Source organism: Barbus barbus, assembly GCF_936440315.1.
Source record: "Barbus barbus genome assembly, chromosome: 14".
NCBI lineage: Eukaryota > Metazoa > Chordata > Actinopteri > Cypriniformes > Cyprinidae > Barbus > Barbus barbus.
This window is the reverse complement of record NC_136742.1, coordinates 21,644,757-21,659,288: the sequence shown is the minus strand read 5'-3', so window position 1 is coordinate 21,659,288 and position 14,532 is coordinate 21,644,757. Positions and strand designations below refer to the sequence as shown.

Below are 14,532 nucleotides of genomic sequence, written 5' to 3'. Positions count from 1 at the left end.
ATTTTCAAAGTCATTTAGAAATGTTGGACTAACATTGGACAAAATGGTGCTTTCAAAAGCGTTTCTGACACAAAGCTCTTTAGGAAACTATATTCTCGCTCAGTCCTTAAGAAATTATGAAACTCAACAAATTACTTCAGATTGTGTTTGCCCTCTGAAATCATTCAAACATGCAAACTTCAGTTGCCATTCTAATCAAGACAGCGAAGCAATGCACATATCTTACTGTAATTGTTTGCGCTAAATTAACTGTGTAGATGTTCAACACGGTACCCTGCAGTACCCTAACTATTTTGATCATATACATATATAATGTCAAACTTAAAATTGGTTTTCGCTTATGCAACATTTATTTAGCCTACTGAGAGTGATGAGGTAATGTTTTGCACCATATGCTGTTGTTTTTCATTAAAGTGTGTAATGGAGTTACATTTATATAACTGCAATTGTTTTTTTTTTTTTTTTTTTTTAATTATTCGGACCCGTAAAAATGTTGGCAGTGCAAGTCATTATTTTATTTAAATTTTTGTATTGATTCATATTTTTTAAGGGCTAACATTAAATGGAAAAATAAATGTTTATTCCTGGCAACATTTTACACGAGTCCCTTTTAATTTAATTTAATTAAAAAAATAAAAATTATTTAATTGGGACCAGTTGGCAGGACAACAATTGGCCTGACTGGCCAATCAAAAACCCTTATAATAAAGCCTTGCATTTAATTGATTATTCTCTTGAACAGTGTCTTGAACCACAGGTTTTATTCATCTGCCCTAGTAATGACTATTATAATGTTGATACATTGATTTCCTGTTCCTGTTTTGCTCTCAGTGTGGGAACCAATCAGGGTTTTCAAGAGAATCACACCTTCAGTTTCTCCGCCCACTATTCCAATGGCATTACCACAGCAATATATCATCCTGGCCACAGGTGAGACCCCCATCTAGAAGCTGTTTTTGTTGTGTGTGTGTGTGTGTGTGTGTGTCCGTCCGTCAGAGGGATGTTTTTCTCTAAAAGTGAACACAAAATCATCTGGCAGTCTTTGGATCACACTTTTGTGATTTGTGTTATTCCCACTATAGAAATCCTCTCTGGCTTGTGTTTTAGGCAGCGCTAATTGATTTTTTTTTAAGAGGAAAATATTTAGGATTTTAGCTGCCACATGGGGGCAGTCTTTATATATAGTGTGTAGAGGTGTGTGTGTGTGTGTGTGTGTGTGTGTGTGTGTATGTACATTTGTTTGTATGTGCTGTTCACATGTGTAGATCAGATCAGATCCGTTTCCTGTTTCATCAGCCCCTCAAGGACTACTTCGTCCTCATAAGCGGGCTGAGGTGCTCTGTGTGTGTGCGTGTTTTCCTCTGACTCATGCTGCTGATGTGTTTGTGTGTCCCTCAGGTTGCTGCTGGTGGGAGGGTGTGAGTCTGGAGACACTAATGTGTCCAGGGCGAGCCGCTGCGGGATCACAGCGTGGAGGGTGTTGTCAGGGTCACCTCACTATAAACAGGTCACCAGTTATGAGGATGACATCTGTGCGGTGAGTCTGACTTTAGACATGTAAGGGAATATTAATGTACTGATGATCCAGCATCCATGACATGCACTCTTTCACCAAAAAAATTTAAAATAAATGAATAAAAAAACATTATTGGGTGTATCAGGTCTCTGATCATGGCTTTGATCTTACTAGTTTCCCACTGAGAAAAAAAAGACTAATGAAGTGGAGCTTTAACAGAAAAAAAAAAAAAAAAACTTTCTTGATGTTAGGGTGTTGTGGTTGTTTGTTTGTCAAGTGTTGCTATGCACTTGCTTAGGTGTTCTGATAGCAATGGACCCTTTTCACTGACTGTGATGCATTTCAATGGTCATTAGCATAGTAAATTCTGCAATTGTTTTGTTTTTATTTAAAAAAATAAAATACGGTTTCTGTGTGGGTGTTTCTACTATAGCTGTGGGAGTGACAATAGATTTGACATCGCTCTGTCCTCTGATTTTCGTTTGTAAGGGAAACAGGTCAATTTAGCTCAAAGGGAATCTATTATAGTTTTATAGGGAATTTGAACAGAATCGCTGTTCTACGGCGGATCACTGAGTCGGCCAGCGAGTCATTGAACGAGCCGTATAACATCAACTCTACAATGGATATTAAAATCCAAAATATAGTGAAAACACTTAATTAGCACAGTAACAAGATTAACTTGTAAGCACAAAACACAAGATACTTCTTTTCAGTATAAACAAGGCTTTATTGGATAAATCTAAGCCATAACTAATAACACATGAACACACGCATTCACACATTCATACAAGTTTCAGAAAGAGAGAAAGTGAGGAAAGGATGAGTTTAAAGGGATACTCCACCCCAAAATGAAAATTTTGTCATTAATCACTTACCCCCATGTCGTTCCGAACTCGTAAAAGCTTTGTTCGTCTTCGGAACACAATTTAAGATATTTTGGGTGAAAACCGGGAGGCTTGTGACTGTCCCATTGACTGCATGGTAAATTGCATTGTCAAGGTCCATAAAAGTATGAAAAGCATCGTCAGAATAGTCCATCTGCCATCAGTGGTTTAATCTGAATTTAATGAATCGACGAGAACGCTTTTTCTGCGCAAAGAAAACAAACAAAAAAACGATTTTATTCAACAATTTGTCGTCTCTGTGTCAGCGTAGCGCCATTTTGGAGAATATCCACTAGACGCCAGCAGCGTACGAAGTTCTGTGTCAGGCACACCACAAGGATACATCTTCTACATTTGTTTATGCTTTGAATTGAATGAAAATAGCACATCCTTGTGGCGCGGCTGACACACTGCTTGCGTCCAGTGGATATTCTCCAAAATGGCACTATGCTGACACAGATTCAAGATTCAAGAGTTTTATTTGTCACATACACAATTATACAGAGTATAACCAGCAGTGAAATGTAGGGTGCCGACGTGAAAAGTGTAAAAAGAGAAAGTAAAAGTAAGTAAAAAAGAAAGTTGAAGCAAAATCTCAGCGGAGCGACCCGAACGGCGTCCGAACACAGCGGCGCCATCTTGGTGGACACAGGAGACGAAAAAAAAAAAAAGTTCTTGAAAAAGTTCAGACTGGCTCGTGCTAGGATCTGATTTATGAACATCCTGTTGTCTTGGGCCTCTTTGTGGAATTCGGCTTTGTTTCAACGATGTTCTGATGTTCTTAAATTGTCTGATTCGCTCCGATACCCACAGTTAACAGTCTCTTTTTGAGACTTGAAAACAATATTTTGAAGTTTTCCTTTTGCTGTTTGAGCAAATGGGAATGCAAAAAATATATTTGGTGTAGTCTCCTGTTTACCATTGTACATTTACCCAACTACTACTAGGGTTGGGATTTGAAAATCAATTCCAATTCCAGAATTGGATACTTAAGGTCAGGAATCAGATCAATTTCAATTCCGCCTATTAATTCCTGTGTGCACATCTTTTTTAGGTGGTGATAAGGGGCTGTTAAAAATGTACTGGTGACCCTGGACCACAAAAACAGTCATGCGTAGCAATAGTCAACAATACAGTATATTGTATGGGCCAAAATTATAGATTTGTTTATGCCAAAAATCATTAGGATATCTTGTAAAGATCTTGTTCCATGAACATATTTTGTAAATGTCCTACCGTAAATATATCAAAACTTCATTTTTGATTAGTAATATGCATTGTTAAGAACTTCATTTGGACAGCTTTAAAAGCGATTTTCTCAATATTTAGAATTTTTTTTGCACCCTCAGAGTCCAATTTTTCAAATAGTTGGATCTCGGCCAAATATTGTCCAATCCTAACAAATCATACATCAATGGAAAGCTTATTTATTCAGTTTCTCAGTGTATAAATCTCAAAACATTTATTGTGGTACAGGGACACATTTATCTTTGAATCATTCGTTCAAGAGATTCATTCAAAATCACTGATTCATCCAGTAATGAAACAAGTAAATCTTAAGTGTGTCATTGAATCATTCCATTCATAAATTCTATGAGATTTTGTTTAGTTGTCTAATATGTTTTTCTTCAGAATTATGTGAGAACTACAACCTCCATTTATTTAAAATAAATAAATAAATAAACTAAAACAAATCCAGAATTGTGCAGCTCTATTTTGCACACAAACAGCTCTTAATCGAGCCAAGTTTTTATGTAGCCTGCTGATTTTTGTTCATAGTATTCAGCAGCAATTAAAAGTTTTGCAAAAAGAGACAGAATAAATATGTTTGATATCTAAATATTTTGACTCCTCATGTCATTTCAAAAATGTGTTTAATCTTACATAAAATCTGTTCATTGTATCTTTTTGGTTTCTAAGTGGTCCATTTTAGTTATTGGTTACCAGTTATTGGTTACCAGCTAGCATGTTCCAGAAACCAGCTTGATAACCTTAAACTAATATGACCAGCTGGTAGCTGCTTTGTTGCAGTTAAAGGTGCACTAAGTGATTTTTATTTAAAACGCTTTTGACCACAGCGTCGGACCAAGTCCCCAAAAACTCTTGTAGCCAATCAGCAGTAAGGGTGTGTGTCTTGCAATGATAGAAAGAGAGCGCTCAATTTGAGTGCACAGGACAGAAATTAGTAGAGATCGACCGATATATCGATTTACCGATAGTTTTCCCGATATTTAAGCATTTTTCCATAATCGAATATCGGTTTTGTAATATCGGATTCCCCGATAAACACCGCCATCTTGTGGACGTTTTCAGAATTGCGCGCAGGATCGCAATTGCAGCGCATCTGAGGGGAGACGAGACAGCAACGGTGTGCAGGTACTTGATTTGCTGTAGTTAGTAAACTATTTAATATTACAGGCATTAATGCACAAATTAGATGTATTACATAAATGCCTGATATATAGTTTAAATGCAACTTGGCTCTAAGAAATATGATAAATAAGATACTCTGTCAAGCCCTGTCCCTATAAAGATAGGCTATAACTTTGCCTGAAATAACACAGCCATGAATTAGCACATGGTGGAAATAAAAGCGCTGAATTTAATTCTCTCTGTGGTCTATTAGTCTCGTGAAGTCGGAGTCACATAGATAATCCGTCGAGTCCTCTCCCAATAAAGACGTAACTTTGCATGAATTAAATAATACAGCCATGAATGATTGCATGTTGGAAAGAAAAGCATTGAATGTAATTCTCTCTCTGTTGTCTATATGCTCATCATTAGTCTCGTGAAGCCGCTTTCATATTGCAGTTCACTCAGCAGTTGATGCTCAAGAAATGCTCCAGCTCGGACACCGCATGTAACTTTTAACAAGATTCACTTTTTTGAAGCACCTTAAATTGTATTAACACTTACTATATAACCATTATTTCGTTTATAAACATCTAAATTAATACAACTCTATGGAAATTAATTATTTATTATCTCCGCGATCGATCGCAGTTTGAGTAGCCTATAGTTCTGTGTAAATGCATAGATAAACCGCGCTGTCAGCAGCATAATTTAGAGCATGCCAGTTGAGAAATGCAATAAAATACAATGCTTGTTATATTCCAATATTCCAGAGAATATTATTCCGTGAATTAACATTATCCAGTGAATTATTCTTCACTCTTTATCCTATTAAACAGCTTATAAACCTACTAAAACTGTAGTTAAAAATTAAGTTGATATGACTCCTTTCCTTTATTTTCTCCATTTGAAAACATTAGACTTTCTATGTTAATTTTGCTTACTGCTAATATTAGTGTTGCTGCTAAAGCTTTTTATAAATAAAATGTTTTTTTATTGTTGTAATACGAAGATTAAATTGAACATGACAGGGCTCTAGACTGCGACCAAAATGGTAATTGTTTGCGAGTTAAAATTTGACGTGGTCGCATTTGTACGAGTGCATGGTCTGCGCTACTCCAAAGCATCTGCTTCATACAGCGCGCGCTGCCAGCCGCAGCACATTATAGCAGGAGTCAGATTTCACTGATCACGTGAAGAGAGGTGCTTTCAGCCGAGCGCTTAGTGGGTAGAGCCTGGTTTATACTCGCCGCGTCAGCACGAGCGTGAAGGTGCGCGTCGCGGATGGAGCGCAACGGATGGATTTGTTTTCAAACTAAAGTAAAAGACCGCTTCTTAAACCAGAGAAGGTGAACGTGGTGGTATTCTTGTAGAAAAAACTCCTGTCAGCTACAGCCAGTTTAGTTTTACTTTTCTTTTTGTTTTCGTTTTGAGAAGCTTGTTATCTTTGCTGTTTACCTCAGGTTATGCTATGGAGGCTTTCCTTAATTAAAAAAAAATATATATTAATATTTATTTGCTTCCTCAGAGTTTGCTAAACATTCTGTAATATACTAGGTATATAGTACAGCATGTGGTGTGTCCTATGCCATGCCTCGTCTTATTCGTTTTTGTTGATAAATGTTATGTAAGAGTTTGTCATTGTCAACGTACTGTTTTATTGTTGTTGCGCTTTTTAATTAAGAATAACAATGAATCCATCTTTTGTTTTAGTCTTAAAAAGTTAAAGGTGTATAGATATAAGCAAAACAGACAATGATCTTTTCTTGTAAAATGTGACACCAAGATCGCAAATTTGAAAGTAAAAAGCGCACGAAAAAAGAAATTCCTGTTCACAAAATTTAAATCACAAATAATACAGATGAAAAAGAACGAGTTGAATGTTGAAAACTTTCGTTACCATATAACTATAAACTATGATAAAAGTTCATCAGCATGCATTGATTAATCAAATGTTGTAGCAAAAACAAAAAACAAATTGCAACCAAATTATGTGCTCGTGCGCAAAAGTGAGATCAGTGGGAAGAATGAGTCTAGAGCCCTGCGTGAAAGACTGCTAATTCTCAAAACATTTTTTGTTAAGATGACTGAAATGAGGAAAAACCAAAGTGAAGTATGGACTTACTTCACGCAGTCATTTATTTACTTTATAACAGTAAATAAATATCGGTTCTGCATATCGGTTATCGGGCACATAGACATGCAAATAATTGGTATCGGTATCGGTTATAAAAAATCAATATCGGTCGATCACTAGAAATTAGCAGATCAACTATAGATAGAGAGAGATGGCAGATAAAAAAGAGGGAAATATGTGGGAAACAAAACATTAAAAAGAAGGGTTACCATCAGGCAAGAGGTAGGACCTGCGTAAATATCGGAGCAGCTTTCCAGCGGTGGAGAGAACTCAAGAAGGGCTTGAATGAGACGCTGAGGTTACGTTGTTTCTTCTTGATAGGTGAGTAACTTTGATTTTGCTTCGTTTCACACAACTTATCTGTGTTGACTTTTGTTTGAATATGCTTGTCATCTTCACTTGTTTCCACGATTGTCGTTGCGATGGTTGCGTACGTACGTGTGGGGCGGAAATTTCTAAATAGGCAAAAATCACTTGGTGCACCTTTAAATACCAGCTAGCAGTTTAACCTGTATTTTTAAACAGAAATGCCTGCGTGACAGTATAACACATTTTAGTATGTAAATGCATCCCTATATTCATGAAGGAAGTTATGAATCATCATTTCCTTTTCTTTTGTAGTCCCAGAGGCGAGGATTCTTCAGGATGCCCAGCTTTCGAATTTTCTCCAGGCATAACAGTGAACAGGTGACTTTTTGTGTCGACTTTATTTTTTTGCATGCCATTTTCTTGCCTGTCTCTCTGGGCCAGTATGACAGCATATAAAAGCCAAAGCTCAATTTCATTCTACTAAGAACTCTGAATAAATAGTTTAATGCCTAATTGAACGTGTATGTTTACTCAGGATGGCGTGTTTCGAATGAGTCTGTCTCCTGATGGCACAGTGCTGGCTGTGATCCACTTCTCTGGCAGTCTCAGTCTCTGGGATATTCCATCATTCAAACTGAGAGGCAGCTGGAAACAAGAGGAACAAGTAATAAAATCACTCTGTGTGTGTTTGTGTGTGTGCTCGATTTCAGAGAGTTAAAGCTGAAGTGTATGCATTTCTGCTCCACTGTTCCAATCACTGTAATTGAAAAAAATGACTGTTTTTAAACAGGTTTCTTGAACACACTGCTTGCCTGTCAGTGGTCAGCAAATCAGATAGTCACGCCCCCCAAACTCACACCATTGGTTGAGCTAATGTTGCCGAGCAGGGCTGTTTGGGATTCTCAAACAAACAAAGCAATGTTTTGAAAGCACTACAGTGTTTATACTTTTCAGGGCAATCAATATATGATTGTTGTTGACTCTGCATATTAAAGTTACCATGATATCAAAATTAATATTTTTATCTCTTCTCTGATGACGTGCACTGGCATGACATGTGTCCTTTCACTCACATAATCATTGCAGCAATTAGTAAATAACAACAATTCAACAATCCAATCAGTTACCGATGGACAAAATTAAGTCCTGATCTACATTTTTTCTTGTTCGAGAATCCCTGTATCTAGAATTTATACCTAGTGGTCTGCATGTAGCTTTACACAAAAACAACAAAGTCATGAATATTTACAAGTGTCTAATAAGAAGAATTACGGAGATAAAAAAAAAAAAAAAAAAAAGTATTCAATTGGTCATGTGATTTCAAGCTGGCTGCCTCCATGAGGTGCCCCTTTCTACAGCACAGCTAGAAATGAACACACCTTTCAACAATATGTCATGAGATGATTTGTTTGTTCTTGCGTATACGCGCTTGTGTGTCTCCTTTGTAGCACTTAAAGTTCAAACTTCCAATGTCATGCTGCTGTGTTCCACTGATTTGCCCACCACTTTCTGATCAGCATGTGTTCTGTCACTTCAGGAAAAAAAAAACACCCCTAGCTATCCTTTTTGACACTCTCCTACTTGTTCTGTTTCGTTTAGCCAGGATTTGACGAGATCAACCCTGAATGGAAAACTTCACTGGAGAAGAGAAAGAAGATAAAAGGTAGCCAGACCTTCAACTTTAGATGTGTTTCTACTCCTACACTTACCTAGTGCTATTAATTATGTAGTGAGTCCAGACAGAGGCGGTGGGAGGGAGAAGAATGCTTTAATAAAGCCCTGCGTCTTGTGTCTTCGTGGAGAGGCGTTAAATTCAGGCAGTGACATTTTGATTGTGGGTTTAGATCACAGGTTTTCATAAAGCTTGTCTGTCTGCTTGTCCTCGGTTTGTGCTTTCTTCTCCGTTCCCTCTTTGAAAATGATGCTCCTAAATCATCTATCATGTTTAGCTGTGGAATGGTGACTTTTAAATGAATGAATGTCTGTGAAATGTTTTATTTATGATATTTAGATTTTTTTTCTTCTGTCTTGTCTTCCTCAACACCTGTCTCTTTCTCTGTCTCTTTCTCAGAGAAGGAGCTGTACCAGTCTCTGCTAGATGTGAGCTGGTGGAGTGAGACTGCTTTGATTTTAGCCCGCTGTTCTGGGGCCCTTACGGTCTCCTCTGTGCACACATTAAAAAACTTACTTGGCAAGTCCTGCGAATGGTTTGAAACTTCGCCGCGAGTCACCTCGGCCTATGATGGGGGCTTCCTCAGTTTGGAGGTGTGTCTTTTGTACTGTATATGTATCAGTTTTCATCAGTGAATATCGAATATTATTGATATAATTGATGATTTTGGTGACAGTAGAAAATTTAAGAAACAAAATAAATATTGTTTTTTAATTGGCCATTAATGTTCACAAAAACATCAGACTTCTGTATATTGTGATCCTTCCTGGTCTTGCTAGTTATAGTTTAAAGCTAGTTTTAGTGTCTCTGTAGAGTAATATATTTAAATGTTTTCCAAAAAATGATTACTCTCCAGCTAATGGACTCAAAATTAACTCTAAAACTAATGACTAGCTAATGGACTCAAAATTAACTCTAAAACTAATGACATTTTTCATTTATTAATATAATATATTTGTTTAAAAGTTTGTGGCCGGTAAGAGTTTTTTTGTTGTTGAAAGATTAATACATTTATTTAGCAAGGATGCATAAAATGCGACTGTAACGACTTCCTCTTTTTGTTGCTTTAAAGGTGCTATACAGCACCTTTGTCAAATCATCAGTCATGCCAAAGAACTGCTGAAGAACCACTGAAGCACCAAGATATAGTGCTATACAGCACCAAAAGTGGTTCCGCTATGATTACGAGCCAAAGATTATACTAAATATAACCATAAGGTTATATTTCATTTTCACAAAGAAACGTGCAGCATTTTGTCCAAGCAATAATATAAGGGACACATTTCATTTAGAATTTCTTAAATCGTGAATCGAATCGTAAAACCAAAATCGTGGCTCGAATTGTGAGTTTAGTGAATCGTTACATCCCTTATATATATATATATATATATATGTATGTATACATTCTTTGTAGCTTTCTAGTCATCAAAGATCCTACAAAACAAATATCATGGTTTGCACAAAAATATCAAGCAGAAATGTGTTCAACATAGTTAAAAATGCTCAATATTTCTTGATCACCAAATCAGCATATTAGAAGGATTTCTGAAGGATCATGTGACACTGAAGACTGGAATATTACTGCTAAAAGTTGGAAAGTTCAGCTTTGCCATAAAAATGGGTATTTTACTGTATTCACTATTTTTGATCAAATAAATGCAGCCCTTTTAAGCATAAGAAACTTTTGAACAATAATACAGTATTGTCAAAAGAAAAAAATATTATTTTAAGCCCTAGTGACAACACACTTCTCCCTCCAGAACGTTGTCTTTCATTCATAGCTGCTGATGACAATAATTACATCTGTAAAGGAAGTCGTGCTATTCAGACACTCTCTCTCTGTCTTCAGGCCATCATCATAAAAGTGCTTTACTGCCCCTCATCCTCAGATAAAAAATCTCATCTCTTCCATCTCCACCTCATTGTTTTTTGGTGCTTACCATTGTAAAGCTCTCATAGCTATAGAGATGTGAACCTGGAGGGGAGTACAGAGGGATGAGAAAAGAAGGAAAGTGAGAACATGAGAGAGATGTCCGTTTTTATTCTGGCTGTATGCTCGGTTGACGGTTTCCTCCCTCCGTAGGGAAATGCAGCACACAGCTGTTTTTTGATAGATTTTCAGTGTGTGAGAAAGAGAGAAACAAACAGGTACTGCCAGGAAAATGTGTTTGTGTCCTGCGGAAACAGTGTTTATTAGTCTTCCAAGTCGATATTCAAAATCATCCAATCTTGTTTTTTTGAAATAGTCAAAAAATTGTTCCAGAAAGTTAACTTTTCATTGTCCTCGAGTCAGCCAAGCAAATAATCTCTCTCTTTCAATCTCTCTCTATCCTCTCAGAGTGAGGTAAAGCTGGCCCATAAGCGCGCTCGTCTGGAGAGCAGCGTGATGGGTGAAGAGGACGATGGAGATGATGACTCCGACTCGGACGAAGAGCCTTCCGCAAAGGCGCGTTATTTCGGATATGTGAAGCAGGGCCTGTACTACGTGACTGAGATGGAGCGCTTTGCACCTCCCCGAAAACGGCCACGCACTGTTATCAAGAACTACCGCCTGGTCAGCCTGAGGTCCACCACACCAGAGGAGCTCTACCAGAGGAAGGTGAGTACTATAACAAGACAGAGCAAAACCGCACACTCAGCCAAGTACGCTTGGTAGAGTCATTATAATGAGCAGACTGTGCATCTTTCTGCTTATTAGAAAACTACTCACTGAATAAATAAACTTCTGCTATGACTTCTTGTATGTGACCTTGGACCACAAAGCCAGTCATAAAGGTAAATTTTTCAAAATGGAGATTTACACATCATCTGAAATCTAAATTAATAAGCTTCCCATTGATGTATGGTTTCTTAGGATAGGACAATATTTGGCCGAGATGCAACTATTTGAAAATAAGGAATCTGAGGGTACAAAAAAGTCCTTAGCAACATATTACTAATCCAAAATTAAGTTTTGATATATTTATGGTGGGAAATTTACTAAATATCTTCACGAAACATTTACAAAATCTTTATTTAATATCCTAATAATTTTTTTGGCATAAAAGAAAAATCCATAATTTTGACCCATACAATGTATTTTTGGCTATTGCACAAATATACCCGACCCGTGCTACTTAAGACTGGTTTTGTGGTTCAGGGTCATATATAAAATGTAAGTATGCTATTTTCAGAGCTTACGGAGACAGACTTTTTCATTCACAGTGCTTCATTGGGAGTATGTGGGTGCTATATAGTTCTTTTGATGTGATTTGCTATTTTCTGATGGCAAGTTCTTAGCAGAGTCATGGGTAAAACTCACCAGGAAAAAGTTATCATCAAAAATGAATTCCCTTATGGAGAAAATACATGGAATTTTTTTCTCCTGGAACCCGACTGTTGTACTTTGTAAAGGGATGGTTCACCAAAAAATGAAAATTCAGTCTGTCACTCATGGGATTGTAATATATCTACTACTCTGAGATTTTTTTATTTATTCTGTTAATATATTTGAAAGGTTTTTAATTAAGTTCATTCAAATTTTAGTTTTAGTATTTTTAGAAAAAAAATGGGGTTAAATATCTTTAGGTTCTATTTCATTCCCAGTTTGGTTTATCTTAAGTATTCGATGTAGGTTTTCGCCTTGAAAACAGCCAAAAAAAGCTGGTATGACATTTTAAAAAACAAACACACTCGCCCTTATGTTGCTCATTATAAATAAAGGTGAAGGCTTTTCACAAGAATAACAATTCATGTAACATGAGCAGATGATCTACAAAGATTACGTAGACCTTGAACAGTACCTAGCAACATCAGTACACGTTTATTAATATTCATGAGCTTAGCCTTTTACATATAGTCGCTTCACAAAACCTTCCGAGTGTGGAATGAAAGTGAGAGAGGAAGATGAATGCTGGAGGGATTCAGACAGGAAACAGCATGAAGATGTCCATTAAAGATGAACCATTAATAACACTGAGCACTTTCAGTAGAAGTTTATCTGGTGATTTAATTTTATTGTGTGTGTGTTCACAGATTGATAATGAGGAGTATGGAGAGGCTCTCTCACTTGCTCATGCATATGCTCTGGATTCTGATCTTGTCTATCAGAGACAGTGGAGAAAATCTACAGTCAGCATCGCTTCCATTCAGGACTACTTGGTAAAAGTTTAACCTTAACCACAGTATTTGTAACAAAAACATTTTACAATGCAAATAACCCATAAAAATCACAAGCATTTCCCTCCACTGTAGTTGTTTTCTGCTTTAATGCAAACTTGTAAATGTATTTGTTTTATTATTTTTTCATTATTCTTTGTTTGCATTTAAAGTGTAGGATTCCCTAAGGATGTATTCTTTTTTTGTGACTAAAATGGGTGCTTAGTATGAGTAGTTCTTAAATTGTTCTTTTTTTTCCCCACAGAGTAAGATAAAGAAAAGATCATGGGCCCTGCATGAGTGTGTGGAGCGGGTTCCAGAGAATGTGGATGCGGCCAAAGAGCTCCTGCAGTATGGCCTGAAAGGAACCAACCTTGAGGCACTGATCGCCATCGGTGATGGAGAAGACCAGGGCAGGTGTGTGACCCATCCTGACAGATCTACGGATCTCCTCTTTGGCTGTATGTTAACCAGGTTGTCTCTTGTCATAGATTCATCTTGTCAGGTGATTTGGATCTGGACGATGCTCCATACGAAGACTTCCTTTCCATGGAGGAAGAGATGGAGCAAAGAAAAGAGAGGGAAGCCAATAAGAGACAGGAGCTGCTCAAGAAAGTGGACTTTAGCAAGTAGGCTCCCTCACATACACACACAGTCGGTTGGCTGCATGAACATCTGTCTAGAGGAAGACCTCTATAATTAGGCTGCATTTAAATAAATTTATATATACAGTGCCCTCCATAAGTATTGGAACAGTAAAGACAAAAGTCTGTGGCCCATAGAGTCTGTGACCCATAGACATCACCAGACTCTTGGTCTCATCCTTTGAAATGCTTTTCCCAGCCTTTAATGCAGCCAATTCCAATTGTTGCTTGTTTTGGGGAGTTTCTGTCTTTACTCTCCTCTCCAGCTGGTGAAATTCATGTTCAATCGGATTTAAATCTGGAGATTGACTTGGGCAATCTAAGACTTTCCATTTCTTTGCCCTTATAAATTCCTTGACTGAACTGGCAGGGTGTTTTGGGTCATTTTCCTGATGCAATATGAAACACTTCCCAATTAATCTGGTGGCATTTTCTTGAATATTGGTAGGCAAGATGGTTTTGTACCTTTCCAAATTCATTCTGCTACTGTCATCATACATTAATTCATCAGTAAAGTTGAGAGGGCCTGTTCCAGAGGCAGCCATGCATGCCCATGCCATGACAACACCTCCACCATGCTTTACAGATGAAGCTGTATGCTTGGGGTCATTGCAGTTCCCTTTTTTCCTCCACATTTTTCCTTTCCCATCACTTAGATAAAGGTTCATCTTTGTCTCGTCGGTCCATAAACACAGTTCCAGAACTCTTTTGGCTCACCTTTGTGCTTTTTTGCAAACTCTAATCTTGCCTTTCTATTTTTGGTGCTGGTCAGAGGTTTGCATCTTGCTGTGTAGCATCTGTAATTCTGTGTCAAAGTCTCCTGAGGACAGTAGATTGTCAGAGCATCACGCCAGCTTTCTGGAAGTTGTTGGTGATTT

The 14,532-nt window shown here is 37.4% G+C and overlaps 2 protein-coding genes across 3 annotated transcripts in view; both read left to right on the top strand.

Moving 5' to 3' along the window:
- LOC306879751 (enhancer of rudimentary homolog) overlaps positions 1 to 14,532 on the top strand; it is a 1,222,178-nt gene that overhangs the window by 213,166 nt on the left and 994,480 nt on the right. The gene's annotated exons all lie outside the window — the stretch shown is intronic.
- Positions 1 to 14,532, top strand: part of LOC306879746 (NBAS subunit of NRZ tethering complex) — a 199,484-nt gene that overhangs the window by 9,839 nt on the left and 175,113 nt on the right. For both annotated transcript variants that reach the window (XM_079432914.1, XM_079432913.1), the window contains exons 9-18: positions 832 to 930; positions 1,399 to 1,537; positions 7,514 to 7,579; positions 7,737 to 7,865; positions 8,801 to 8,864; positions 9,273 to 9,466; positions 11,212 to 11,472; positions 12,888 to 13,013; positions 13,276 to 13,427; positions 13,502 to 13,639. In XM_079432914.1, coding sequence (XP_079289040.1) covers positions 832 to 930; positions 1,399 to 1,537; positions 7,514 to 7,579; positions 7,737 to 7,865; positions 8,801 to 8,864; positions 9,273 to 9,466; positions 11,212 to 11,472; positions 12,888 to 13,013; positions 13,276 to 13,427; positions 13,502 to 13,639 — 1,368 coding nt within the window. The remainder of the gene's footprint in view (positions 1 to 831; positions 931 to 1,398; positions 1,538 to 7,513; positions 7,580 to 7,736; positions 7,866 to 8,800; positions 8,865 to 9,272; positions 9,467 to 11,211; positions 11,473 to 12,887; positions 13,014 to 13,275; positions 13,428 to 13,501; positions 13,640 to 14,532) is intronic.